Source organism: Doryrhamphus excisus, linkage group LG1, assembly GCF_037039965.1.
Source record: "Doryrhamphus excisus strain RoL-2023G ecotype Guam linkage group LG1, RoL_Dexc_Guam_v1.1, whole genome shotgun sequence".
Lineage (NCBI taxonomy): Eukaryota > Metazoa > Chordata > Actinopteri > Syngnathiformes > Syngnathidae > Doryrhamphus > Doryrhamphus excisus.
The window spans coordinates 18,953,640-18,980,622 of record NC_136357.1 but is presented as its reverse complement, the minus strand read 5'-3'; the positions used below and the strand labels follow the sequence as shown (position 1 = coordinate 18,980,622).

Here is a 26,983-nt window from a genome sequence, read left to right as displayed (position 1 = left end):
CTGCTTAAAAAAAAACAAAAAAAAACAGGATTGCAGATGACACTCATTATTTTTTTAATGGCGGGTGCAGTAAATCTACACCCAGATGGGGGTGGATGAAGGCCCACTTGGAAAGAAGTGAGGAATGATTACCAGACTTTGTATTTATTTTGTATTAGGAATATCAACATACATGTCATTAAGACTGTGCCCGTAAACTTAAAGTGGAAAAATAAGTTAAACACTGAAATATTAAGGTATTGAACAGACGCTTAAAAAAGTTTCTCAACTGTGATAAGAAATAAAAGGGGCCAATCAAAGTTACAGATGCACAGCAGAGTGTAAAAATAAGTTAAACTAAAGGGGGGAACTGGATTTTTTTTTGGAATGACGAATTGTCATTCACAATCCGTATGCAAAATATGACTACATATTTCTTTTCCCTTTTCTGTGCATTATCACACGAAAAAACAAGTTAAGATGAACTAGATCAGTGATTCTTAACCATAGAGCCGCGGCCCAAACTTGGTAATGGTAATGGTAATGGTAATGGTAATGGTAATGGTAATGGTAATGGTTTTATTTCTTTTGAACATGCATCAGATTACAAGTGCATCCCATAATCAGTTCCCAGTTCCACATGTCCAAAAGGAGTAGGAAGAAGCAAAGCTTATTAAATCCTACCCCACCATTTGGTACTTTGATTTGGTACAATCACTAACTGTTACATTTGTTCACTTCCTGCTTTCCATAATACAGTTTAAGGTTTTTTGTTTGTTTGTTTTTTTAACGTAGTCCTAGCATAGAAGTGTTTCAAATGTACTTCTTCCCAGAGATCATATTTCTCCTCTCTTGTAGAGAAGTATTGGATGACATTTTTAGCTAATTGCTTATTTTTAGCCTTATGCATTATTTTAGCTGTTTGAAGATGAACTATATCAGCAAGTTGAAGTATTTGTCATTTTAGAAATAAGGAGTTAGTATGCTCTCTGTAGGCGGCATTATGAATTATCCTTACTGACCTTTTTTGCAGTACATTTAGCGAGTGAAGATTGCTTTTATAGTTATCAGGGCTCGACAATAACGATGTACCGATGGCCCGGGGCAAGCTAAAACAAAATTCGGGCAAGTAAATCTAATCAGTGATATTCCCGTCGGGCAAGTGCACTTTGCCATACTGCCAAGAGTTTTTTTTAAAGCGGTTCTTGTTGGGTGTTGGTAAAACACGGACTGCGTAATTCCGGTGGTAATTTGCAAAGCAATCCTTGCAATGGACCAATCAGAATCGCTTATTTAGACCGCGGCCCGTAATCCACAGTCCGCGTTTTACCCACACCCGTTGTTCGCGATCAACCAATCAGCGATCGTTTGACTACGAAAACATCCATCATGGCGTCGCTGCCAACATCGTCTAATTCTGAAGGAAACAGCAAAAAGTGATGAACCTCTATCGTTGCATGGTTTTTATTCTCCAAGGCAGCGTGAAAAACAACTAACTGGCCTGTTGCAGACTTAACTAACTAGCTGGGCGCACAGCAACCGAACTTCTCCTTTTTCCCCTCTCGTTCCTCTTCTTTGGTCCCAAAACGCCCGCTCCAAGACCGCGAGCTGAACATGACTGCCCCCCAGCGTCCATGCATGAAACTACAGCCCGGAATACAACACACACGCAACGCTACAGTATTATTTATTTTATTCTTTTATTTATTTGAGATTCTCATGTGATGCCACAAAAAATTACATGATATCATTATGGTAGTCTTTTCATTTTACATGGGGCAAGTTCGGGCAAGTAGTTCTCACCTTAAGGATTCCCCATGGGCAAGTCATTTTGGTTTTTAATGTAGAGCCCTGGTTATTAGCCCATATTTCCACACAATAAGTAAGATATGGTAGAACCAGAGAACAATAAAGAGTGTGGAGTGATTTCTGATTGAGAACAAATTTTGCTTTGTTCAATATTGAAATATTTCTGGCCACCTTATGTTGTATATTTGTAATATGAGGTTTCCAGCGCATATTTTCATCTATGTGATCCCCAGAAATGTATTTTTGTTCACCCTTTCAATGTCCACACCGTCTATTTGTATTTGCTGGTACGTGTCCTTTCTGCTATTACCAAACAGCATGATTTTAGTTTTACTTAGGTTCAAGGACAATCTATTATCATCAAACCATCTTTTAAGTGTGACCATTTCTTCTCTGACCTTTGTAATGATTTGGTCTGTACTCCCTCCACAACAAAAAGCAGTGGTATCAACCGCAAATAATACCAGCTTTCAGTCTTTCGTGACTTTGGAGATATCATTGATGTACAAGTTGAACAGTTTTGGTCCCAGTATTGACCCCTGGGGAACCCCGCACGTAATGTATGAACTTGCAGTGTATTCTGCTCGCTGTACGTATTGCTTCCTGTCAGCTAAGTAGCTTTTGACCCAGTTCAGAACTAATCCTCTTATTCCGTACCTTTCTAATTTAGTTATTAGGATGTCATGATTGATTGTATCAAAGGCTTTTGTCAGATCCATGAATACTTTGGCTGCACACTTCCTATGATCTATAGCGTTCGTCATTTCCTCTGTAATTTCAATCAGTGGCATGGAGGTAGAAATATTAGCTCTGTATCCATACTGACTTTCTGATTCTTTCTAATTCGTTTGCATTAATAAATTTATCCAGCCTGTTGTTCATTAGCTTCTCAATAATTTAGGAGAATTGTGGTAGTAAGGAGACTGGATGATAGTTTGTAAATTGATGTTTGTCATTTTAAAAAATTGGAACAAACTTAGCTGTTTTCATTTCTTGGTGAAATCTTACGGTCTGAAAAGATAAATTACTGATGTACATCAGCGGTTCTACGATATCGTTGACTATCGTTTTTAGTGTCCATTTCGATTCCATTATAATCAGTTGATGTTTTTGCTTTACACTTTTTGACAATGTCGATGATTTCCTTTTTTGTTACATCTGTCAGAAACATTGCTTGTCTAATAGTTGGCTGTAATATTCCTTCTGACACACACTTGGGATTATAGTCAACTTATTTTTTTGATTTATTAGTAAAAACTAATTGATGAGATCAATTAAATCTCTAGTCTTAATATTTAATGGGGTCTGCACTGAAAAAAACGGGCCTTGATGTGAATAAGGTTAAGAACCCCTGAACTAGATACCAAAACATATCATTGGGACGTAACTATATTTCAACTATGAAGCCCTCTTAAAAAAACGTTATATCGTTGTATCGTTTGATCGTATGCTGTGATCATCGTGTGCTCCAGTCCTCGGGTAAAAAATGCTGACAGCAAATCTTGTTGAGTTTTCGTAGCAAAATTGAGGGTAGGTATCCACTCTTTCGTGTGTGAGTGATGCTGAGACTAGCGGCTAGCGAGGCATCGTGTTACTGCGCCAGATAAATATTGTTTTTCATATTGGCTGCTACAATAACAATATTGTTGTAGCTTGGTTAATATAGAAGTCCATTATGTAAATGGAACACTCATGCCGTTTTTTGTCAGGGCTTTTAAGGTCAAAATAGGTACTTCCTGTGACGTCCATTGTTAGCGAGCTCATATTAACTCCTTTTCTCACGTTCAAAGCACAGAAAAGGGAACAAAATATATGTTCATCGTTCACAGAAGGATTGTAAATGATGGGCAAAATTAACAAAAAAAGTGTGTTTATAACCATTTCTACATGTTTAGTTTGGGGGGGGGGGGTGCTAACCAGTGGTCCACCGAGTAAATATTAGAATTTTAGTACACTTTTAGTAGGTTCTGTCAAAAATAATTGATCTTCTTCAAGCATTCAGCCGCCGAGCTGCTGAGCTAAGTTAGCATTGCTAACTGCTGATAGCTGAGATGTTAAGTTGCTGTGTATTTGTGTTTATTTCTAGAGCGAGGTGGTGGCTGTGTTTGAGTGAGGATTTTCCTCATGATTACGGATAATTAGGATCTGTACTCGATTCATGCTTCTATGCGGTAAAAATGCATTATCCATAACTCGTTGTAGACAAGTACCCGGCAAGTACCACTACTGAAACCAAGCCAGAGGCAGTGACAGTGATGTAATATTAGACATTGAAAACCAAATGAAGGGCAGAGATAGGGCTCTAATTTTGTGGTGGCAACAGTGGTAATTTTGTCCAGCGCACCACTGTGCATAGCCATGATGCTAGACATTGAAAACCAAGCCAAGGGCAGTGATAGGGACGTAAGGGTAGACATTGAAAATGAAGTGATAGGCAGCGACAGTGATAATGTTAGACCTTAAACCAAGCGAGGGGCAACAATACGATTGTAATGCCAGGCACCGCAAACAAAGCAAAGGACAGTTATCGTGATGAAACGTTAGACACTGAAACCCAATCAAAGCAACAGCAACGGTGATGTAACGTGTGACATTGAAAACCAAGCAGTCAAGGGCAGCCATAGTGATGAATGTCACAACAACACAGCTGGAGACATCTGTCCCTTCATGGATGTTGGACCATCGCCCACAGCATAGTGAGGCATAATGCGTGCAAACAAAAAGCTGAGGGGCTCTAAATCACAAATTAATCAACAAGAAGCAAGAGGACAAACGGCGGCCTACTAAAATTCTTTCTGCAAAGGCACTAAGCGCGTGTTGCGGGCACAGATAATCAGAGGATTACCGCCTCACCGCTCAAAAGGATTATGAGATACATGCGCGAGTTCGGCTATAGTCTGCTTGTTTTCTCCCTGGGCAAGTGGTGAAGTTATTTGAATTGTTTACTCAAGGCTTAGCATTTTTTTGATAAAGCAGATAAAGCAACATCACTGACGAAAACAGATTGTTTTAGATAGGGATGCTCCGGGATGATCGGGGTCGCACGCTAGCAATCATCCATGAGTGAGATCGGTCCCGATACCAATATCAATCACATACAATAACTGTACATTTTTCAATGTATTTATGGGCCACCATTAGACAATTGTAAGTGCCAATGGCGAATAGGTAATGTTCAATAAACGACAACACACAAATAAACCCGCACAGAAAGCTTTCTAGACCTGTGACATCCTCTTCCACATGGGACAAAAATGACCTCCAAACTATCCGTAGTAAAAAGTGCTAAAATATTTGGAGTCTGAAGACAAGAAGCAATGTGGATAAATCTACTAGCTGCGGACAGCTGGGCAAAGCGTATATAGAAAAATGCACGAAAATGCAACACCGATAATATAATAATATAATATAATATAATAATAGTATGACAAAGTAGTTATCAAATACACCGGCATTGATTGGTGTCGCCCGGTGTCAAACTGAAACCAACGTTCCTTGTCAGCTCAATACAAAGACCAGATGCAGGTATTCAAGCAGGACATCACCAACAGTCTGGACACCATCAACAAGACAACACTGCCAGGGAAGCTCAAACTCTGGTGCCTGAAATTTGGACTTGTCCCTCAAGTGAAGTGGCTACTCACAATCTATGAGGTCCCAAAAACAAATGTGGAGAAGATGGAGCGAACCATATCTCCGTACTGTATGTGTAGAAGTTGCTAGGCATCCCTCGCTGTCGCCAACATCAGCATCTACGGCGAAGGAGTCCTTAAATGACCTATCATGAGCCTCACCGAAGAGTGCAGGTGCTCTAAAGTGAGACTACAAATAAGAGTAAAGGACTGAGACCAGACCGTCAGCAATGTTGCATCACCACAGTTAACAGGATGGAAATGGACACCATCCGACACCGTACAGCTTGCTACGTCAGCCCTGAAGTACAAAGACATCATGGGACATATCCAGCAGGGAAGAGGAGGATTTGGCGTTGCAGTGAACAAACCAACTTGAAGTAAAGCTTCAGCCTCAAAAAGGAGGAACCTGGTGCTAGAGAAGATGCGCCGTCAGGAGGAGGCTAAAAGGAGCTAAAAGGCTGCCTCTCTCACCACGCAGGAACAATGGATGAGGTGGCAAAGCGTGGAGAGGAGAAATCTTCTGGAGGCAGCTCTGGAAAACGGAAGCAAGCAACATTAGCTTCATCATGAGAGCTACATTTGGGGCTCTATTTCCGTAGACCAGGTGCAGACACGGCGCACCACACCAACAGGGTGTGACCAGTGCACTTTGCAATTTTTGAGAGCAGCGCAACGCAACGCACCCACGCCCCCATGAGAGACCAAGAAAGCATGAGAGGGTTCTAACACAGCCGAGTTTAATCTTACGCAATCAAATGAATGCTTCTCATTGCCTTTAAATGCACAGGCCCCACTGGACTGCGCATCAAAGGCACACCACAAGGCGCACCATGCACCACGTACACCACCTTGTGGGGACACGTCATCTGTTCCTGACAGTTACATTAAACACAGCAGCAGGCTAATCCAAGCATCTTCCTTGTGATCCACGATGCTCTACATCGCCAATTAGGAAACCTTTGAGGGGATCTCCCCCTCATCCACCTTGACAAAAGAAAAGACCCAACCAGCGCCCTCTGCCAAAACCCAGTAACTCTCAAACCCATCTTGACCAGTTGTGATCGACACCTGGAGACACTCGGGTCCTCAAGAGTCTGGCAGCAGCTCTTGAGAGCAAGAGGAACACAAACTCCTTGACCCATCTCCATGCCAACATTCATTCGAGAGGGACAGAAGCGGCCTTTTGTAATAACTTGTTACATATTGCAAAATATATTGAAAGTGCAGTAAAATTTATTAGAAAATACTGCAAAAATTGTATTACACAATGCAGCCTTATTACATAAGAAAATGTATGACATTATTACATCCTACACCATTATTACATAACGCGGCGTTACAAGCCTGACTGTGTCAACTCCCTGTTCTACATGTTCATGTGCAGCTTTACTGAAGGTACTACCTTCGCAGTATGCGTTGTCATCTCGCAAAGGACGGAAACCATCCTTGCAAACGCAGCAGTCTCCGGCCTCCAGGTTGACACAGTCCGAGTGCTCGACACACTCGTGGCCCTCGGAACAAAAGTCATGACCTGCAAGCAGATACACACAGAGGGAGACATTTAAATCTATAACCAGTGCTAACCAGGGCTAACCAGTGCTGACCAGTGCTGACCAGTGCTAACCAGTGCTAACCAGTGCTGTGGACTGGAGCACACCTCGTGTGCTGGAAGACGCAGCCATCCCAAGGAGAGAGAACATTTTAATGTTTTAAATAATCAAAATATGGAAAAATACTTTAAGTATTCCTCAATGTACTTGTTCTTGCATGGATATAAAACGCTAACATGTTGTTAGAGGTTGTTTTGTAGATGTTGATATGTAAGCCCCACCCACATACCGTCAATAAATGACTGTTGCATTGAAAAAAGTTGGTTTTAAAAAAGCGATTCATATTCTGAATGCAAACATTCAGACCGACAAACACATGTAGACATTCAGACATTTCATCCAAGAACTTTGGTTAGCGCCCTCATTTAAACCATGCATATTTTTTTACCACCCTAACTTGAAAAGAATCAGAATTAAGAATCGTTAACAACCAGAATCGCAATGAGGAATCGGCACCGAAATCACTCAAATTGAAATGATACCCAACCCTGGTACCAGGACAGCCCAGGTACAAGATAGAAGAGCAAGCCGCTCTTATATGCAAATGTTAAGAATCTGGTGACATCTGAAATGTATAGAAGCGCTGCTATTAATTAGCTTCCTGGTAGCACAGTAATAGATAAATAAATATATGTTGGTGAAAAGGTGTTTACTCTGTGAAGGGAGAGCTGCTCTTGGGAGTCGGCCTCGTCGCCTTGATGTTGTTGATGCTTTCAAAGAGGTGTACCAGGAAATCAAACGTGGAGGGCAAACAATGAGCACATACAGACATCGGTGAGGATCACATGGTCTCCTCTGATGAAAAAGCTCAATCATTTCCAGCCTTTAATCTCTCACAATCCAGCAATGATCTTTTAAAGCAACTGTTGCCTATTTACTTCCATCCATCAAATAAAAAGTCATAAACCCGTTCCAAGGTACAGTCAAACATCGTTTTGTTTGTATACCGCAGTTTAGGTGTGATTCTGTTTTCGCCAAAACTTTGTTATCGTACAATACGTATTCCACGTGACAAACTAGTCTTTACTTATTGCTCTGCGAAATCAAGTGGCGAAACAAAGCACCCGACTTGTTATTGAGTGTGATTGATAAATGACACGCCATGGGGCCAAAGATATTTGCCAGCAATTTTGACAAAGAGGGTGAGAAACACTTTTGCATTCACTAAACAATAACTTTTATTTATTCTATGTTATTTTCTGAACGTACTAAAACTACGGGGGGGGGGGGGGGTCATATTTGGGGTGTGTGAATTTGATTTACATTACTCCCTATGGGAAAAAATACCTAAATTTTGGAACAAATTAGTTCCCACCGTTTTTGTTTTGTTTGTTTTTCATAAAATTTACATTTTTTTAAATTTATTCATAAATTTATACTGGGTTTTTTCTTTTTTAATTTCCCTCCTATTTCAACATCTTCCCATAATCATGACTTTATTCTCATAATATTTAGATTTTATCCTGGTAACATAATGTTTTCCGCAAACTGATTTTCCAAAAATTCCAACTTTATCCATTGTTTTGTTTGTTTCTCATAATATTTAATCGTATTATAAATATTATTACATAGATATACATAGTATATACATATATAACAATATATAACATATATATATATATATATATATATATATAATTTTTTAACGCAATGCTACTTAAATGGCATTGTTTTCCCTCATAATATTACGAGTTTATTTTTGTAAAAATTGTGACTTTTCATTGGAATACAACTTTTTTCTTAATATTTTCACCTTGTCTTTGTAAAATTACAGGTTTTTTTTACTTCTACTGTTTTTTATTTAAATTTTCCAACTAATTCAACTTTCTTCTTGTAAATTTTCATCTTGAAATTATAACTTTATTTTCAGAATGTTTTGACTTAAAAATTACAACTTTTTTCTCTTAATATTTTGAATTTAGTCTTGTAAAACCACCAACGGCCTCTAGGCTGCACTTTGGATACTTCTGCATTAAACAAATGCTCAATGACTTATGGACAATTTGTCGCATAGAACCGCCCATTCTGCTTGATGGCGGCCATGTTTTTCAATTAGTCTTGGCTCTTGGACAGTTTAGGAATAGACGTGTGAAAAAATCCCCACTGTCAACATCCTGCGTACGGGAGGCTTCCCGCTTACCTCTGCAGACTTTGCAGCATCTGTCACTCAAGGTGATGTGCTCCGATTCTGGACACTTCAGCTCGGGACAAGGCTCGCCAGAGACCACTCGATGCATGATCCTGTCCTGTGATGAACAGAGATGTGCACGTGAGCCGTGCTTCCTCGGCACGGATGTAATTATGCTTCTAATTATTCATCCTTTTGCGTTTCCTCTTTCAATTCCCCTCCGCCCCTCCTTGCAATACCAATTAGTCATTGGTCAATAGAGAGTTCTTTTTCAGCCTCTTCCCAGGATACAAAATCTTTGGTTTTATTTCCTACTACTCCCCATCCACATTGGATCACCTTATTATGCAAACCGCATGACCACAACAAATTTGAACCTCATTTTCCATTGACATCTGCAACATCAATCCTGTGGTGTCCAGGCTAGTCAGCCTAAAAAGACGGTAGAAACTTCACATTCCAGTTAGCCAAAACTTATGGGAGAATTATATTCGGTTTACCATCTGTTTCGGTTTGAGTCGGATCGTCTGTAATGGATTAATGACACTAACATTACTAAAAACACAAGGTTCTACTCCAGTACTATTTTCAGTACTAATGTTTTGTTTTCTAATTGACATCCCATGTGGTCATGTTTACAACTAACTGCAAAACCTCACCTGATGCTAATGTGGTGATGTGCTAATGTTAAAAGCCAGTGTGTTTGAGTTTGAAATTATACCGAATAAGATAATGTTAACTGAAAAACGTGCTAACTTGGCGGACGTTACCACTGTACTTACAATCTTTGACTTCTGGACCAATTTGGTCCAATCGACATTTTTCAGAAGGCTATATACAAGTGCATATTACGTGCATTCCCTGCTCTTTTTCTATATCGTTAGAACGCACAGAAAAGAAAAATATGTGTTTTCATGTCTCACATAAGGATTGTGGATGATGGACAAAATTCCACAAAAAGTGCAGTTTTCCTTTTCGGCTACACATCCTCCTTTTACCTGCTATTGTATTGTTCAGAAAATGTGTGAAATGCAAAAGTAACACAATTCCAGCTAGGTAGGAGACAATGGCTGTCTATGATGGACAGCTTGACAGCTTTGTGGACTGAATGTAAAGCCAATTAGCAAAAAACACAAAAGACAAGAACGACAGTCAAGATCAATAAAATTCAGCCTTGCATAGTTTGATTTATCTTCTGAGGAAGGAAAGCGAGTAGCTTTTTTTTTATCAAGCTGGAAGAGATAAAACATCTTTTGTGTGTGTGTGTGGGGGGGGCTGGGGGGTTGCATACCTTGCACTCAAACAGCAGACACTTTCCCGAGGAGTCACGCACAGCCTTGTGATCGCCCTCCACCAGCTCCCTTCCCCCAAACAGGCAGACGGCTGTTAGTGAGACAGACAGGTTAGCTGGAACAGCAAGAAATAAATTCTTAAATGCAGCACAGATCGCCTTGCATACAGAGATGGCGATTAAGGACAGAAAGGCACCTCCACCAAGGTGGGAGGATTGGAAGATTGGGGTGCAACGTATTCCATTTTGAGCACTTTTCAAGCACAAAAATCATTTGAAAATGTGGCTGTTGGAAGTGAACCTCGCAACAAACAAGAATTATCCCTCAAATGTTTGTCCCAGTCCAACACTACAAGGGCCAGCTAAATTTGAAAAGAAAAGCGGGTAATGCGTAATTAATTCTGCAACTTACTCTAACTGCTTTTGTGTACATTTCTTAGACTTGTGATTCGCCAACTCGTGGGTGCTGGAAAAAGACGTGCGTCATTGATTCATGAGTGCTTGACAAAGACTCGGGTTTCAGGGGCTTTGTGAAGACAGCAGTTTCAGTGATTCACAGAGTTTCACTGACTTAGCTTCAAGTTCACTTTACGGTACGAGTACTTGAACTAAAAACTCAAATTTCGCTTACTCACAGGTTCTCGACAAAGACTCATGTTTGACTGATTCATGAGTACAATGATGTTGGAATTTCACCGATTCGCATCTGCAGCTCAGGTTTCTCATGTGTGGTAGTAAACTAATGAAGCGGATCCCCCCTGCATAGTCACCATTCAGCATTTAGGACCCCTGGGAAGTTACCCAGCATGCCTTGCAGGTTATAAACTAGTGTACAATAGTATTGTTTTGCATGTATATTAGTGTGTACACATCTATTTAAATATTCTGTACAATAATTAGACATCAGCAGATTGTGTTGGCTCGGGGGAGGGGGGGGGTTGGCTGTGGTTGCTTAATGTGCTAGTTATTCAGTTTTCACTGATTTGACATAAATAGTTCGCTCTGTGTTTTATAGCATTAGCGTTTGCAAACACAACAATGGCAGTCGACACACTGCAATGAAGCCATTTGTGTAGTTTAATCGCACACATGAAAAAGGGTAAAGCTCCGTCCTCCCTGCAAGGCTTGAATCTGTCAGATAAGGCTTGAACATAAAGGACCAAGCGTGTCTTTGTAGTGGAGGAAGCATTACAACACTCCCTTCTGCAAAAGTCAGCGTGAGCATAATTAGCTGTGTGTTTGTCTACCTTGTTATTGTGATAAGAGACCGTGGAGGGTGGAGCAACGCTTTTTAAGCATATTTGGGACTACTCGTGCCACAGTCCCGACCTTTGGGCTGTGAGAGATGATGCAATGCAGTGCTAATAGCTGGGTGAAACTGTAGACTTTTGAGGTTCACTTGGATCCCACTCATATTCTATATAGTTATTCTATATAGGCTGGCAGGTTGTGCTGCACTGCTTTTACATCTCTTTAATTTGAGCTAACAGAAGAAGAAGAATGCAAGGGTGGGAAAAGCTAATATCCTTGGAAATCCATTTTTATTGAGAGGGGAATTGGGAGCGCGTGTGGCGGCAAGGAGGCTAATAAGAGTTCATAGCCAAACTTGCAGCCGAGTGGGACACAAAAAAAGAGACCCTTTGTGCAGAAATGTGATAAAAAGGAATGATTCCGGCGGCATCAAAGTAGGCACCGGCAAAAGAAACATATTTATCACCTTTTCTCAACATGCACTCAACAAAAAAGACTGGCGCTGTGATAGAGCTGCTCTACTGTGACATTTTGAAGCACTTTTCCACACTTATGAAGTATAACTGTTATAACAGTATAACAAAGTATAACATATCATGCATTGTCTTCCTCATAGGGACATCCTAGTACCTGTAGATCCGAAACGCTTACATTGTCAACAACTTTTCCTGGTCTCTTACTGAGGTCATTGTGTCTTGTCTACAGGTAAGCATGGTGCTGGTACTGGGGAGTTCTGGTATTATCCCTTGAGAAGATAGTACACCGGTGTCAATGTATTGGTTCGCTCATCTAAATGTTATGTATCCATAGCTGTACTCGGAATGGGCAGGGCATAAACTGTATATCAGTACATTATTTCAAGTGTGATCAGAAGTTGCTATATTTATTCTTCATTATTCAGCTATAAGTGTACTGTGTATGTGTGTAAGTCATCTGTAAGACTTTCATTCATTTTTAGTATCAACTTTAATATCAACTCTTCTCTGACTTACTTTGTTTTTTGTTTTAATCTTCCAATTTTATTTTATATTTTGTTTTTACAATGTGCCGTTCACATGCCCATAAAAAATGTTGTCCACAAATGGCTGCACTTGTTAACAAATGTGTGTCCATGCTGGTTTTCATTTGGCTCCAGCATGCCCCCGTCACCTTAGTGAGGATAAACGGCATAGAAAATGGATGGATGACGAAAACAAACACATGATTGCATGATTCAATGCACGCCGTACGGGAATCCAGAGCTGAATTACAAATGAAAAAAGCCTTTTTAATAATAATATAGCTAGTTAGCTAAAAGTACATCTTGTGCAATGTCAATGTGAGAGTTGCCGATGTGAACAAAGGAAAGTTGTAGGAGATTGTAGATTTACAGGCAAACATTTGGCTAGTTTGATTCACTTTGTATGGACTTATTTCAGAAGCAAAATGCAAATGAAATCAGGGTTAGAGTTAGTTAGAGTGTGACGGCCATTTGCTCCACTCACGTTGACACTCCTTGCAGCAGGCGCCCTTCACGTAGGCCGGCAACGTGCCCGCCGGGCACTGAGCAGGAGGGCAAGAGATGGCCTCACATTGCACCGTTCCATTCTAGCGGGGAGAGAGAAAACAAAGGAGAGATGAAGCACAAACATTTTAGGAGAACCTTCTTGACCTGCTATTGATATCTTTTAAGCCCGACAGCGATGATGCGCAGTCCAGTGGGCCCTGCACATTTAAAGGAAATGAAAGGAATTCATTTGTTTGGTTAAAGTTACACTTGGCTGTGGTAAACCCTCTCACGCCTTCTCTCCTCCCCACTCGCGGCGGTGGAAGGGAAGGAGGCATGGGTGCACCGCACTGCACCGAAAATTGTGCTGTGGCCACACCCTGTTGGCGGGGAATGGTGAACGAAAATAGACCCCATAGTGTTCATATGATTTGGTAATTCACATTTCACAAATATTTTCCCTTGGTTTTCATATGGTGGTTTTGGTTTTCACACACCGCAGTGTTCCTATCATTATTTTTTTTTTAGAAAATTTTCACTAAAATGTTTCCTTGGAAGGCTGCACGGCGATCGAGTGTTTAGCGTGCAAGCCTCACACAGACCCGAGTTCAATTCCACCCTCAGCCATCTCTGTGAGGAGTTTGCATGTTCTCCCCGTGCATGTGTGGGTTTTCTCCGGGTACTCCGGTTTCCTCCCACATTCCAAAAACATGCTAGGTTAATTGGCCACTCCAAATTGTCCATAGGTATGAATTTGAGTGTGAATGGTTGTTTGTCTATATGTGCCCTGTGATTGGCTGGCCACCAGTCCAAGGTGTAACCCGCCTCTCGCCCCAAGACAGCTGGGATAGGCTCCAGCACCCCCATGACCTCATGAGGAAAAGCGGTAGAAAATGAATAAATGAATGAATGAATGTTTCCCTGGTTGTCATACACCCCAGTTTTGTTATGATTCATTTTCTTTGATCTAGATCGGGATATCAGATAATATTATTGGCATAAAAAAGAGATATGGAATCATGTGGTAATCATAGCTGATAATGAGACAGGCATGCAGAGTGATGACGTGCTTCACAGAGCGACAAGCCATGTACGTATATAAAGCATCACTCTATGCAGTCAGCTAACAGAACTATTTCCATCTTAAAAAGCTTCTCATACAAACAAGTTCAAGTCCCGGCATGAATAATGTTACGCATGCTTACTCTTTCAAAATAAGATAAGCCACTCGGCTCTCCAGTAGATTTAAGCTGTCACCTGCATATCTAATTGAATTAAACGCTATCTCCTCTCCTCTGACTGCTGCCTGTAATTAGCGTGGCCTCCACGGTTGAAAGCCCTGTGACAGCAACATCTATGAAGCCCGTTCACATAATTGATAACATCTTCTTGCATGACCTTTAAATTTTAAGGGTCGCTGCTAATTGCCAGGCGCGAGGTAAAGAACACATCCTGCCTAATTCCTTAATTGCAGCCCAGCCGCACATTTTCATTGGCTGCACAGACATAACACATCCGTGATGGTGCTTATCATCTGTCAAAAGCAATTAGGTGGGCAAGCGTGTGCACATTCCTCGCTTGTGCCACTTTGGTGATCTACGTCCGTCATCTAAAGACTGGCAGCACCACCTTTGCAATTGCTTCTAATTGTCTCCTTTTTTCCGAGGGCATTATTCACACTTGCTGACCTCGGCTGAGGATATAGTCGGACGGTGGAAGGAATACTTTGAGGCCTTTTTGATCCCACTGACATACCTTCCATAGAGGAAGCAGAGGCTGACGATACAAACGCTAACAGGCCCAACACGGTGGTTGAGGTACCTGGGATCGTGGCAAAACCGCGTTTTGCCCTGAATTCCTCAAGGCTCTGGATGTTGGGAGACTGTCTTGGCTGGCACGTCTCTTCTACCCTCTAAATGTGGGGCCATGGTTCTCACTAGGAAAGGGTGGATTTTCCCCTCTGAGTTGGGAGTGAGGACTTAGCCCAGATGGAGGAGTTCAAGTATTGTGCACTTGTTCACAAGTGAGGGAGGGTTGTAGTGTGAGGTCAACAGGTGGATCAGCAGTAAAGCTGTTGCTGTACCAGGCAGTCGTGGCGAAGTAAGAAGACAAAGCTCTCCATTTATCTAAGTTCCCACCCTCACCTTTGGTCTGGAGCTTTGGTTCATGACTGAAAGAACCAGATCCACGACACAAGCAGCTGAAAGGCGTTTCCTCCTTAGTGTGGCTGAACTAAGATAGGATGAGGAGCTTGGTCATCCGGGAAGGACCTCAGAGTAGAGCAGCTCCTCCTTCACATCAAAAGGAGCCATTTGAGGTCGATAGGGCATTGATTTCATTCCAAGCTGATGCTGGGTAAAAATTCATGCTGGTATCAGTGATATAGATCCAATAGTATGTACAAATCCACCTAACGTGTACATAAATAGTGTACAGTATTTCAAATATATAGCATAAAGAATACAAAACATCTTTGTCATTATTGATGTATTCTAAACCTTTAAGTACACTGAAGTAGTGGGGTGATTTGCAATATAGCCAAGATATTGTACTAAAAATTATGGTATAACATAACAATCTGACTAACAGTGTCATCTTCCAAAGAAAAATTCAGCATACAGCAACTTAACGCTGAAATGTGTAAATACAAATATTCAAAAATGTTCCAATATTCATTCATTCATTTTCTACCGCTTATCCTCACAAGAGTCACGGGGGTGCTGGAGCCTATCCCAGCTGTATTCGGGCGAGAAGCGGGGTACACCCTGGACTGTTGTCTAGCTCGGCCGCCGTGCAACCCTTATTTTGTTCCATCCATTTTCTATGCCACATCTTCACTATACTAGAGGCTGGAGCCTAACCCAGCTGTTTTTGGGTGAGAGACGGGGTACACCCTGGACTGGTCACCAGCCAATCACAGGGCACATATAGACAAACAACCATTCACACTCACATTCATACCTATGGACAATTTGGAGTGGCCAATTAACATTTTTGGAATGTGGGAGGAAACCGGAGTACCCGGAGAAATCCCACGCATGCACGGGGAGAACATGCAAACTCCACACAGATGTGCAAGCGTTGAACCCAGGTCTTCCCGATCTCCTGACTGTGTTGCCAACCTGGTCACCACTCGGCCACTTATTAAAAATATTAATATTAAAAAACCCAACATCTTAAGTTTTCCCATATGGTATTGCATCAGAGCAACTCATTTGGGCGCTCCAGTGACGTCAGCTTCCCTCTTTTTGCTTTGGTCTCCGGGATATCTGGCTCCCTTCTGGTGGACAGAAGCATTTTCTATGCTTTCTATGCTCTCTGCCAACAAAATGGTTTTCTCAAATGAAATTATGGGATGCCTGCATCCCATAATATGCGTATGCATTATGGGAATATTGTAGAATGTTGTTTTTTTTCCAAATAAATACATGTCTCTATATTCCTGAGGTATAACGTTTGAGTGTTAGTTGCTGTGTGATGAGTTTAATATGGAAAGATGAAACCATGTAATGGTTCCTGCAAATTCCAATGGGTTGACAAGCGCGTCCTGGGTTTAGTCATAGCTCATAATGGGCTCCTGTCAAGTAAAGAGCTGACTGGTCCTCACAGACAATATATTTGTACAATGAAATAAAAATGTCATAAAAGATGTAATAAAGATGAATAGTATGAATTCATGAAATAAAAGTCCTGCCATATTTCAAACACATCCGTCAGTGTCAACACACAGACATGGGTTCTCCAAAAAGACAACGCTTGAAGGCCCACCATGCACGTGCAGTTCCTGCAGCCATCTGTCCAACCTTCGTCCTCCCGGTAGACGACCCCCTTGACGCTGCAGGTCCTCTCACAATAGCAGCCGTCCAAACCATTCATCTTCTCCTCCGCCCTGGACAGCTGTTCCAGCATCATACACGTACACGCATGCAAGACAAAGAGAAGATGTCTCAGGTCGGCTCATTTGATGTGAACATTCATAATAAACACCAGAATCAGCTCAAGACAGGAAGAGGAGAAAGTATAGAATGTTCAATTGTGCAAAAGTAAAGGCTTGAACTGAAACAATGACCATAGCAAGAGGAAGAGCAGATTATAATATCGCAGTGAAGACAACCTTTGACCTCATGAGTATAAATGTCATCACTGGCAGAGTGTAATGAAATTCCCTGCAGGGGTTCTCCGCAATGAGGAAAGGTGGCCTTGACCCCTTGTGGTCTTTAATCAATTCCTAGAGCACAAGGAGGCGCTGGGAAAGCCAGTCTCCAGGCGTGGGCTCACAAAGTGGAAGTGTAGCAGGCGTGCTCGAATTTGTTTGGGAAGGAACGTCATACCCTTGCACAATTCAATTTGGCTAAAAGGAGTTGGAAGAAGCAGAGCTCACTTCATCGATCGGGGTTTTATGCTGCTGATACCAATCTTCCATGAGGGAAATTGGCCGATACCGATACTGATATATGATCAAATAGATCAGTGGTTTACAAACTGGGGGGGTCATTTTAAACCAGGTAGTCGCCAAAGCCAGTTTCCTCCACCGCAGATGAATCCAACCACCTTTCAGAGTATCTTAGACCTCCAACTGCCTCCAACACATGGGTGAGCGTCCAGTGTTTTGGTTACATTCACCACCTCCTGACTAGGGTTAAACCATTATTTTTTGAATCGATTAATCTAGAAAACGTTCATTTCTAAATCTGATTTGATTTGATTTCGATGCGATTATCAATTATCTCCCCATAATTTGACCTATATAACAATTAATGCTAATTTATCGCCATGGATAAAACACAAATTTCTTCTTTCCAATATATTTTCAATTTTCATATGTTCAAAAACAAATTGTATTGAACAATACAACAGTAAGGTTCACAATGAAATGCTATAATAAAAATAATCAAACTTTCTTTCAATAAACACAACTATTGTGCAAAAAACAATCTGAATCAAAATATAAAATAAAATAAATAAAAAATAACAGCAGCAGTGTGTGTGTGTTTGTTCCTGCAAGAGCACTTTATCTTTCCCTCTTCCGTTCCACCACCACTCTCACTCCGTGTGTGTGTGCGTCTGCTCAGGTGTGTGTGTGCGAGGCTGGAGCACAAATTACGTGGTGTGGGTTGGACAAATAACGGGGTTAATCATTGCAAACGTTGAAAACGTACAGTGTCATCTCCTCCACACAAGCAGCTCCCGGGTGCTGGTGCATCGCGGTAGTGCTTTTATAGTTTTTGGGATTCTGAGTGCAGTTCTTGCGTCGTTCCAGCCCTACTCCTGACCAATGATCACATTGCGCATTTCTTGGCATATTTTGCAGGGTGCAAAAAGTATATCACTCTCACAACGACAGGTAAGTCTCACGCGGCAGACATGTTTGTTTTGGCTTTGTAACGCCTGCATGGTGTGAAAGGAGAGTGGGTGGGAGATGCTCGTTACAGTCTGGATGTTGCAATAGTAGGAGGCAGATTGGCAGAGGCGTTATAAGGCATATTATTGTTATTGTTATTGGTTATTGGCATATGATCATGTACTTTTTCACAGAAATCGGCCGTTACTGATCAGTGGCCAATCGATTAAAGCTAATAAAATATATATTTTCTAATAACATCAATGTTTTTTCCGCAACCCAATTTTACAAAAACTATTTTTTTTGTATCCCTTTCGGAATGCGTGAATGGACTTCTCCCCTCTCCAAAATCATAGCAAAGAAGGTGAGGAAGAGGAATTTCTCCGACACTGAAATTGAAGTAGTGAAGTATAAACAATCATCTGCCAAACATCACAAACAACGAGTTATTCTGGTTATGATAAAGACTTACAGTTCCTTCTGAAGGCTAACGGATGAGTACATTATTGCAGGTCCATAAGAAGAGCAACAAACCAATTAGGGTGAAGGCGACTAAAGTAGAGGATCCAGGGGCGGGTCCGGTGTGAACCAGTTACTCTATATCCCCCACCCCCGACTTTGAGCTCTCTTCCCTTTGAGGGGGTGACGTAACCTTTTGCACAGCGTAAAAGTCTGCATGCACTCGAACCAGAAGAAGCGTGGTCTTGCAGCACCTCGGTAACTCGGGTTTCGACAGCGTTTATTCTCCTGAAATTGCAAGATTTCGCCAGAATATTTTGACTTTATTCTCTGTCGTAACATAATAATACCTAAAAGCTAATTATGCCGCAATTGTGACAGCTCTGTGATAGTCTGTGCACTTCCTGTGTTTAAATGTTTAAAATACATAAAAAATAAATCTAGGGATTAAAGAATGAATGAATAAACAGTGTGTGGACAAAAGAGAGAGTAATGCCTTTGGCCGAGGCTGCGGCCCCAGCGGGAGCAATTGAGAAGGGTAATTACTGTTGGAAGTGAAAACACGCTTACTTAGTGGTGGACATTACCTTACTGGAGGTTTTAGCGAGGATGTCTTGCAGCTCCATGATTTTCTGCACCAGTCCGTGGAAATCGTTGCAGGTTGGGCATGCTGTGCAATGACAGACAGACGTCATGGATTTATCACCCAATAGATGTACAAAATAAGTAATACTGCATTAGTTATAATTATACACAAACATGGATATGTATTTCTGGTAAGATAGAGATTAATGACTGGATAAGATGATCTGCTTGAGGGTCGAGGCCTCCTGTCCTCCACATGCTTAGCGCTTGATTCAAATAGCCTTGGGTGTCTAGGCATGGGAATCTGCTCTTCATCACAAGTTTTATTAAATACAGTGGATCGGGTACACAATCGCACGTCTTGGAGACTGACCTTTAGCCATACATGACATGGCCATACAGTATGTACAAATGATTGCCACACTGTGTACCATATGTTCCATATTCACTGTATTATCATCATTTATAAATGTCCCTGAATGCTACTTTTTCTTATGTCCTTCTTTGTTAAGAACATCTATCTTCATCTATAACTATCTATGAGTCTATTGTCAACTTTGAGGGTCCAACAAGAAGAAGAGCACTCACTTCTGTTGAGATCTGGACACTGGGAGATGTATCCATGCGGCATCACCACAATGTCCACGTCCTGCATCACCCCCTGCACACACACACACACACACACACACCAAAGTCAACAACAAATAAATCTGTTTTCCTTCTGGACTGTGAGATGATAATAATAATAACAATAATAATAATAATAATACATTTTCCGCTGTCCCATGGTAAGTTTTCTCACGTCCGATCTTGTATAAACAGCGGACACAAATTCAATTTCACCGTGTTTTGAATCTATTGATTGCTTTCCATCCTGTGTGTCCACACCCCTGAAAATACATCTATCCACACACAGGAGCGTTGATGCTGTGTTTCCATGGTAACCACAATTCATTCAGTTCCATGTGTGCTTGTATTTCCTCCACAAACATGTGCCACTAGAATTTATTGGCCGAAATGTTCACTTTATACGACATCGTCAGGATGCTTCAATGGAAAAGCTTGTGTCCAATTTGTCATAGAAGGCAAAAAAAAGTAATTTAAGTAGTTTAATAGCAGGGACTCCATGATGCGTCTACTTTTGGGTATAATTGATGATCTCTTCACTGCCAAATTGTGAATAGAATCATGGAAAACCAAGCTTGGATTGTAGCAAAGTCCCGACAAGATTAGCAACACCTGAGAACAAACCAGGATGTGATGCCTTGCCGGTCGCACTGACAGACAGATGAAAATAGCTGCAGTCCATAAGACTCAGTCAAGTTCCCAAAACCAAAAGAGTGGCGTTCAACTTTTAAAATAATGATGGCATTCCAAAACCAAGGTTAGTGTATTTATCCCAAAAGGTCCCCACAAGATAAGCAACACCTGAGTACACAGAGACGTCATGCCTGCCAGTCACTGTCAGATTAAAATAGTTCTAGTTGCTGATAAGCTGCACTGTGATTCCAGTCAGATCTGTCACGCCGTTCCACTCTCTTTCCGTCTTCCATCCGACTTAGCCTTGAGCCACATTCATTTTTCCCTCATCAATCACGGAAGAACCCGGGCCTCGGCTTTAATCTAACATCCTTTAAGAAGCCCACGCCAGGCTGCTGTTTTTCACTGCAAAAGTCCACCAGAGTGTCGTAAAAAGGAAACCAGAAAGCTGAGACTTGACAGTAGCGCCTGTTCCGTCTGCCGTACTGATTGGCTAATCGTTATTCACCTGCAGAACTCACTGAATTGACAGAGAAAGCGCTGATTCATGTCAAGAACACGGGCAAAGATCTGGACCCGGGGAAACGTGGGCCAACATCGCGCCTCATCTTGTGCAGTCAATGCCGTCTTGATTGATAAACAATACAGAACAAACCTAATGAGCATGGTCCCCAGTCCGTTCAATGATTTCTCCTAAATCAGCATGTAGGGCTTTTGCTGAGATAATTGGGCTGAGCTGCATTCTTTAGGACCGGGAAACAAACAAAAACATAAAAGAAATGCCAATGGCGATGGTCGACGGAGCAACACTGCTAGATTAGAAATGGCTAAGCCTTGAGAAACGCATGCAATTAAATTCAGCAGCTCCATCATGGACAAAAACAAGCCGATGAAGGCGAGCGGGGATGATTTATGAAATACAGCAAAGGCCAGCACAAATTCACAAACAACATTTTGTTTCTGGCCAAAGATCCCAGCAGGCATCGTAATTGAAACACTAACCTTGAAGAATCCATGAGCGGCATTCCTCTGTCCGAGCCAGAAGGAGGCGTTCTTGGGAATATCCATGAAGGGGGCTTCCACCACCCGCTCGTAGATCCTGGGAAACACATCCAGGAAGTGATGCTTTGGGCTTTCCTTGCTTTTACCCAACTACAAAAGTTATTTCCCCACAGGTTTCTGTTTTGGGCATCAAGAGGGTTTCTCTGGTTCAACATAGTATATGTCAAAATCTGCTTGAGGGGTGATACGGTCGTTCCTTGCCACTTTGCTCTTCAATTTTCTTGACTTTCACGCTATGCTCTTTTTTCCAAATATATTCATGAAAAAATCATATCACAATTCCTTGCAGTTGACTACAGTGCATTATTAGTCAAAAAGATCAATTTGTAAGCAAATTCTATGTATTTTTGGCTGGCATTGAGCATTTTCAAGAATAAAAAGCTTATAATTCTAATTAGGAGTGCTCCGATCGGCCACCAAATAGGATACCAAACGATATCGGCCAATATCGGTATCGGTAGCATAAAACCCTGATCAGAACACTAATGTACAAGTGCTAAATATTACAACATAAACAAGCAATTGACCTATAAACATAAGATAGGAGCGTGTGTGAGAGAGTCTTATGTATCATATTTTCTATTATTATGTCATATATGTGCCCTGCCATTGGGCGCCTTTCACCAACAGTAAGCTGGCATAGGCTCCAGCATACCTACGCAACCCTAGTTAGGATAAGTGGATGGTTAGATGGATGTCTACTATACTGGGTATAGATCGTAATAGGAAAGATGGCTATAGGGGTGTTATTCCATGTCAAGAGAGCTCTAATGATGTTAAAAATATATTTTGAATATTTTTCATACCTATGGACAATTTGGAGGCACCGTTGAACCGACCATGCATGTTTTTGGAATGCGGGAGGAAGCCGGAGTACCCGGAGAAAACCCACGCACCCGTGCCCAATTCCCCGGCAACTTACTTGTTGCAGTCAACGTGCAGGATGACATGAGAGGCGCTGACGGCCACAGACACTTTATGCCACTGGTTGTCTGCGAGGCTGTAGGGGAACACCTCGGTGTGGGCCTGCTGGCCTTTGGTGCGGTAGTGAAGGCGCACCTCGCTGCGCTGCCCGCTGCTCTCCAGCTCCAGGAATCTGCCAACATAAGAACAGAGCACGCGTCCCGAGACTGGCAGCTGTTGACGTTGTAATCTGCGAGGGTAGTCGAGCTTAGCACAACAATGTGCTTGTTGTAAGTGTGCCGTCAGCAAAACAAAAGCAAAACCTCATGTGGGGTTTGATGGTTGCCATGAGTGACAGTAATGGAGACGCTTCATCAAGGATTCTGGGGGAAAAACACACACGCCAGCGTAAAAACCAGGTTGATTTATATGATTGATTTATTCATTTTGATTCATTTTATACCGCTTATCCTCACGAGGGTCGCGGGGGTGCCGGAGCCTATCCCAGCTGTCTTGGGGCGAGGGGCGGGGTACACCCTGGACTAGTGGCCAGCCAATCACAGCCGATTGATTTACTCTTTGCACATTTTGTTGCATGCAAATGTTTTCCCGGGAAGGCTAATCAGCACCGAGGAAGGTCATTAACATCCTGGCGAGCCCCGTCTTCTCAGGCTGGACTTTAATGTAGAAACTGCTCGATGGGGGTGGGGGGGCTTTATACGGGATGGCCATGTTGTGATCACCCGGCAGCTTGACTGCCTTCCTCTAATGGGAAACATCGGCCCGCTAACTGCAGTTAAGGTCTCATCAGTTTTCTATCCGCGATTACGAGCACTGCGTTTGGCTGCTTGATGGACTGTGAATAATACATCAGCATGCGGGGGGGTGGAGGGATCTGCTCTGTTTGTTCGGGCTGGAGTGTAGAACATAAAAAAAACAGCATGAAGAATGAATATATTCCAACCCCAATCAATATGTGAGACATTGCGCTGATATGCGCCACCTTACTGTAATTACGCTCTACTTGGGTTTGGCCGCGTAATGTGCACAAGCTATTATTAGCACGGGGATACACAAATGATGTCGCACTCGCCACGTGGGTTCAGGTCTAAACTTTCAAGGAATTAACTTTTTGGCAGTAACTAAAAACAGCAGAGCGCTCTTGTGGTATAGAGGATCTTTGACTCATTTGCTTAAAAACCGTTCAACCCAGCTCTACATTTTGACAGTGGTCCTTAAAAACAGCAGTGTGGTATATATATATATATATATATATATATATATATATATATATATATATATATATATATATACAGTGCATCCGCAAAGTATTCACAGCACTTCACTTTTTCTACATTTTGTCATGTTACAGCCTCATTCCAAACTGAATTAAATTAATCTCTTACCTCAAAATTCTACACAAAATACTTTTTTTGACATGTTTTGAATTTATTAAAAATAGAAAACAAAAAAATCACATTTACATAAGTATTCACAGCCTTTGCCATGAAGCTCAAAATTGAGCTCAGGTGCATCTTTTTTCCACTGATCATCCTTGAGATCTTTCTACAGCTTAATTGGAGTCCACCTGCAGTAAATTCAGTTGATTGGACATGATTTGGAAATATAATAACTGTCTATATAAGGTCCCACAGTTGACTGTGCATGTCAGAGCACAAACACAAAGCATTAAGTCAAAAGAACTGTCTGTAGACCTGCGAGACAGGATTGTCTTGAGGCACAAATCTGGGGAAGGATACAGAAACATTTCTGCTGCTTTGAAGGTCCCAATGAGCACAGTGGCCTCCATTATTCGTAAATGGAAGACGTTTGGAACCACCAGGACTCTTCCTAGAGCTGGCCGGCCTTCTAAACTGAGCGATCGGGGAAGAAGGGCCTTAGTCAGGGAGGTGACCAAGGCCCCGATGGTCACTCTGTCAGAGCTCCAGCGTTCCTCTGTGGAGAGAGGAGAGCCTTCCAGAAGGACAACCATCTCTGCAGCAATCCACCAATCAGGCCTGTATGGTAGAGTGGCCAGACGAAAGCTTATACTTATATAAATGTGTTTTTTTTGTTTTCTATTTTTAATAAATTCAAAACATGTCAAAAAAAACCTTTTTTCACATTGTCATAATGGAGTATTTTGTGTAGAATTTTGAGGTAAGAGATGTATATATACTGATGTATATACACTGTATATATATATATATATATATATATATATATATATATATATATATATATATATAGAGCAGGGATGTCAAAGTCAAATACACAGAGGGCTAAAAAATTGCTAAAAGCCGAGGGTTGGACTGGTTCATTCATTCATTCATTTTCTACCGCTTATCCTCACGAGGGTCGCAGAGGTGCTGGAGCCTATCCCAGCTGTCTTCGGGCCAGAGGCGGGGTACACCCTGGACTGGTGGCCAGCCAATCACAGGGCACATATAGACAAACAACCATTCACACTCACATTCATACCTACGTATGGACAATTTGGAGTGGCCAATTAACCTAGCATGTTTTTGGAATGTGGGAGGAAACCGGAGTACCTGGAGAAAACCCACGCATGCACGGGGAGAACATGCAAACTCCACACAGAGATGGGTAGAGGGTAGAATTGAACTCAGGTCAGCTTGCTATGAGGCCTGCGCGCTAACCACTCGGCCGCTGTGCAGCCCGGACTGGTTCAATGTTTATTAAAACATATTGAAATGATTGCACATAGCCTATTGAACCAAAACCTAACACAGTGTATATTATTTCATGATGAAATGAATAAAGCATTATTTTGTTATGGCTCTGGCAGTAACTTCAAGGGAAACATTTTCAACAGGCAAACAGCAAAAAAGTATTTAAAAACAAAATATGGTTAATATTTGTCTTAATATTACAATAAATGCATAAATAAAAGTGGATGCATTACAAGCTTAAAATGCATTATTGTGCTATGATCCTACTGATCACTGCTTTCACATCAAAAAATGAGAAAATAAAACAATGAATCAGTTGTTTTCTTCCTCGTGGCTCTTATCTGTAATTTTCAACTGAAACTATTCTTTCATCATAGCCAAACTTTCTCCACACAAGCTTGTCTTTTACCTCCGTGATCTAGGGTGACCATATGTCCTGATTTGCGTGGGACTGTCCCGCATTTTAATGATTTTAATGCGTCCCGCAAATTGACTCGCTGTGCCGCATTTCCGATCAGCAGGTACCGAACTTGCGTCTAAATAAAATATTTTTTAAAATCAAACGCCTGTTTGAGCACTGAGGAGGGTAGACAACACACAGTGGAGGCTATCATGGGGGCGGGTCGCGGGCTGTGTGCGCGGGTGGGTGTGACTGTCTGTGTGCGCGACTGTGACAGGCAGAGGTTGCTGTCAATCAAACAACCGGGCTCACATGCAGGGAAGTCAGTTGAACACACGGCGACAGCAAACCTTTTAGCGCCGCGTCACATTGAAAAGAGAGTTGAAATGAATGGAAATGGAGGACTGAGGAAAGTCAGAAGACTGCAAAGAAAAGGGAATGTAGTTACAACACGGTTACCTCAAGATAGGACGAGACGGACTAATTGGAGCCTTTATTGGCAGCTCCTATTGGCAATGCATGTCTAGCACTTTGTGTTTGTTTTTTAATGCACATCATATCAACTGCAATTCTGTGTCCTGTGTTTTTGTTTGTAGATCTATAGTTGTTATTTTGTTAATCATATATGTTATATATGCATTTTTGGTGTCATCTGCGTCCCACATTGTCCCCCACAAGCATACTCCCTGTCCCACATCTGGTGAGTTTGGATCTGGTCCCCCTACCGTGAACATGTACTCTGCCCCCACCTGGCTTGAACCCCCCCATTCTCGACGTCCACCTCACGCTTGGCCATTTTTGAGGAGATGAGAGTTGAATTCTGCTCTGCCTGCTGCTAATAAATCCGAGTGGTGTGTCGGTCATGAACGAACGGGTCAAAAGAACTACTTCTTTTTTGTGAACGGAATGAACGAGGTCACCACCCCTAAAATACCCGTTCAGCCCGTTCAGTTGCAAATGCTGTTTTTTGATTGGCTGCAGAGTCAGTTCACCGTTTCTTTTGCAGGGCGGGACTATCTGTGTGCCTGTCTTATCCTATCGTTGCTCCTCGCTCTGTGGGTGGGGTTAGCTGACTGACAGACCGAGACCGA

The 26,983-nt window shown here is 41.8% G+C and overlaps 1 protein-coding gene across 1 annotated transcript in view; it reads right to left on the bottom strand.

The window, feature by feature from the left end:
- nell2a (neural EGFL like 2a) overlaps positions 1-26,983 on the bottom strand; it is a 117,822-nt gene that overhangs the window by 67,607 nt on the left and 23,232 nt on the right. Inside the window, exons 4-12 of the mRNA XM_058074907.2 lie at positions 22,819-22,992; positions 21,837-21,933; positions 20,163-20,235; positions 19,577-19,659; positions 16,958-17,086; positions 13,188-13,290; positions 10,453-10,544; positions 9,174-9,279; positions 6,826-6,954 (exon numbers count right to left, since the gene is read on the bottom strand). Coding sequence (XP_057930890.2) covers positions 6,826-6,954; positions 9,174-9,279; positions 10,453-10,544; positions 13,188-13,290; positions 16,958-17,086; positions 19,577-19,659; positions 20,163-20,235; positions 21,837-21,933; positions 22,819-22,992 — 986 coding nt within the window. The remainder of the gene's footprint in view (positions 1-6,825; positions 6,955-9,173; positions 9,280-10,452; positions 10,545-13,187; positions 13,291-16,957; positions 17,087-19,576; positions 19,660-20,162; positions 20,236-21,836; positions 21,934-22,818; positions 22,993-26,983) is intronic.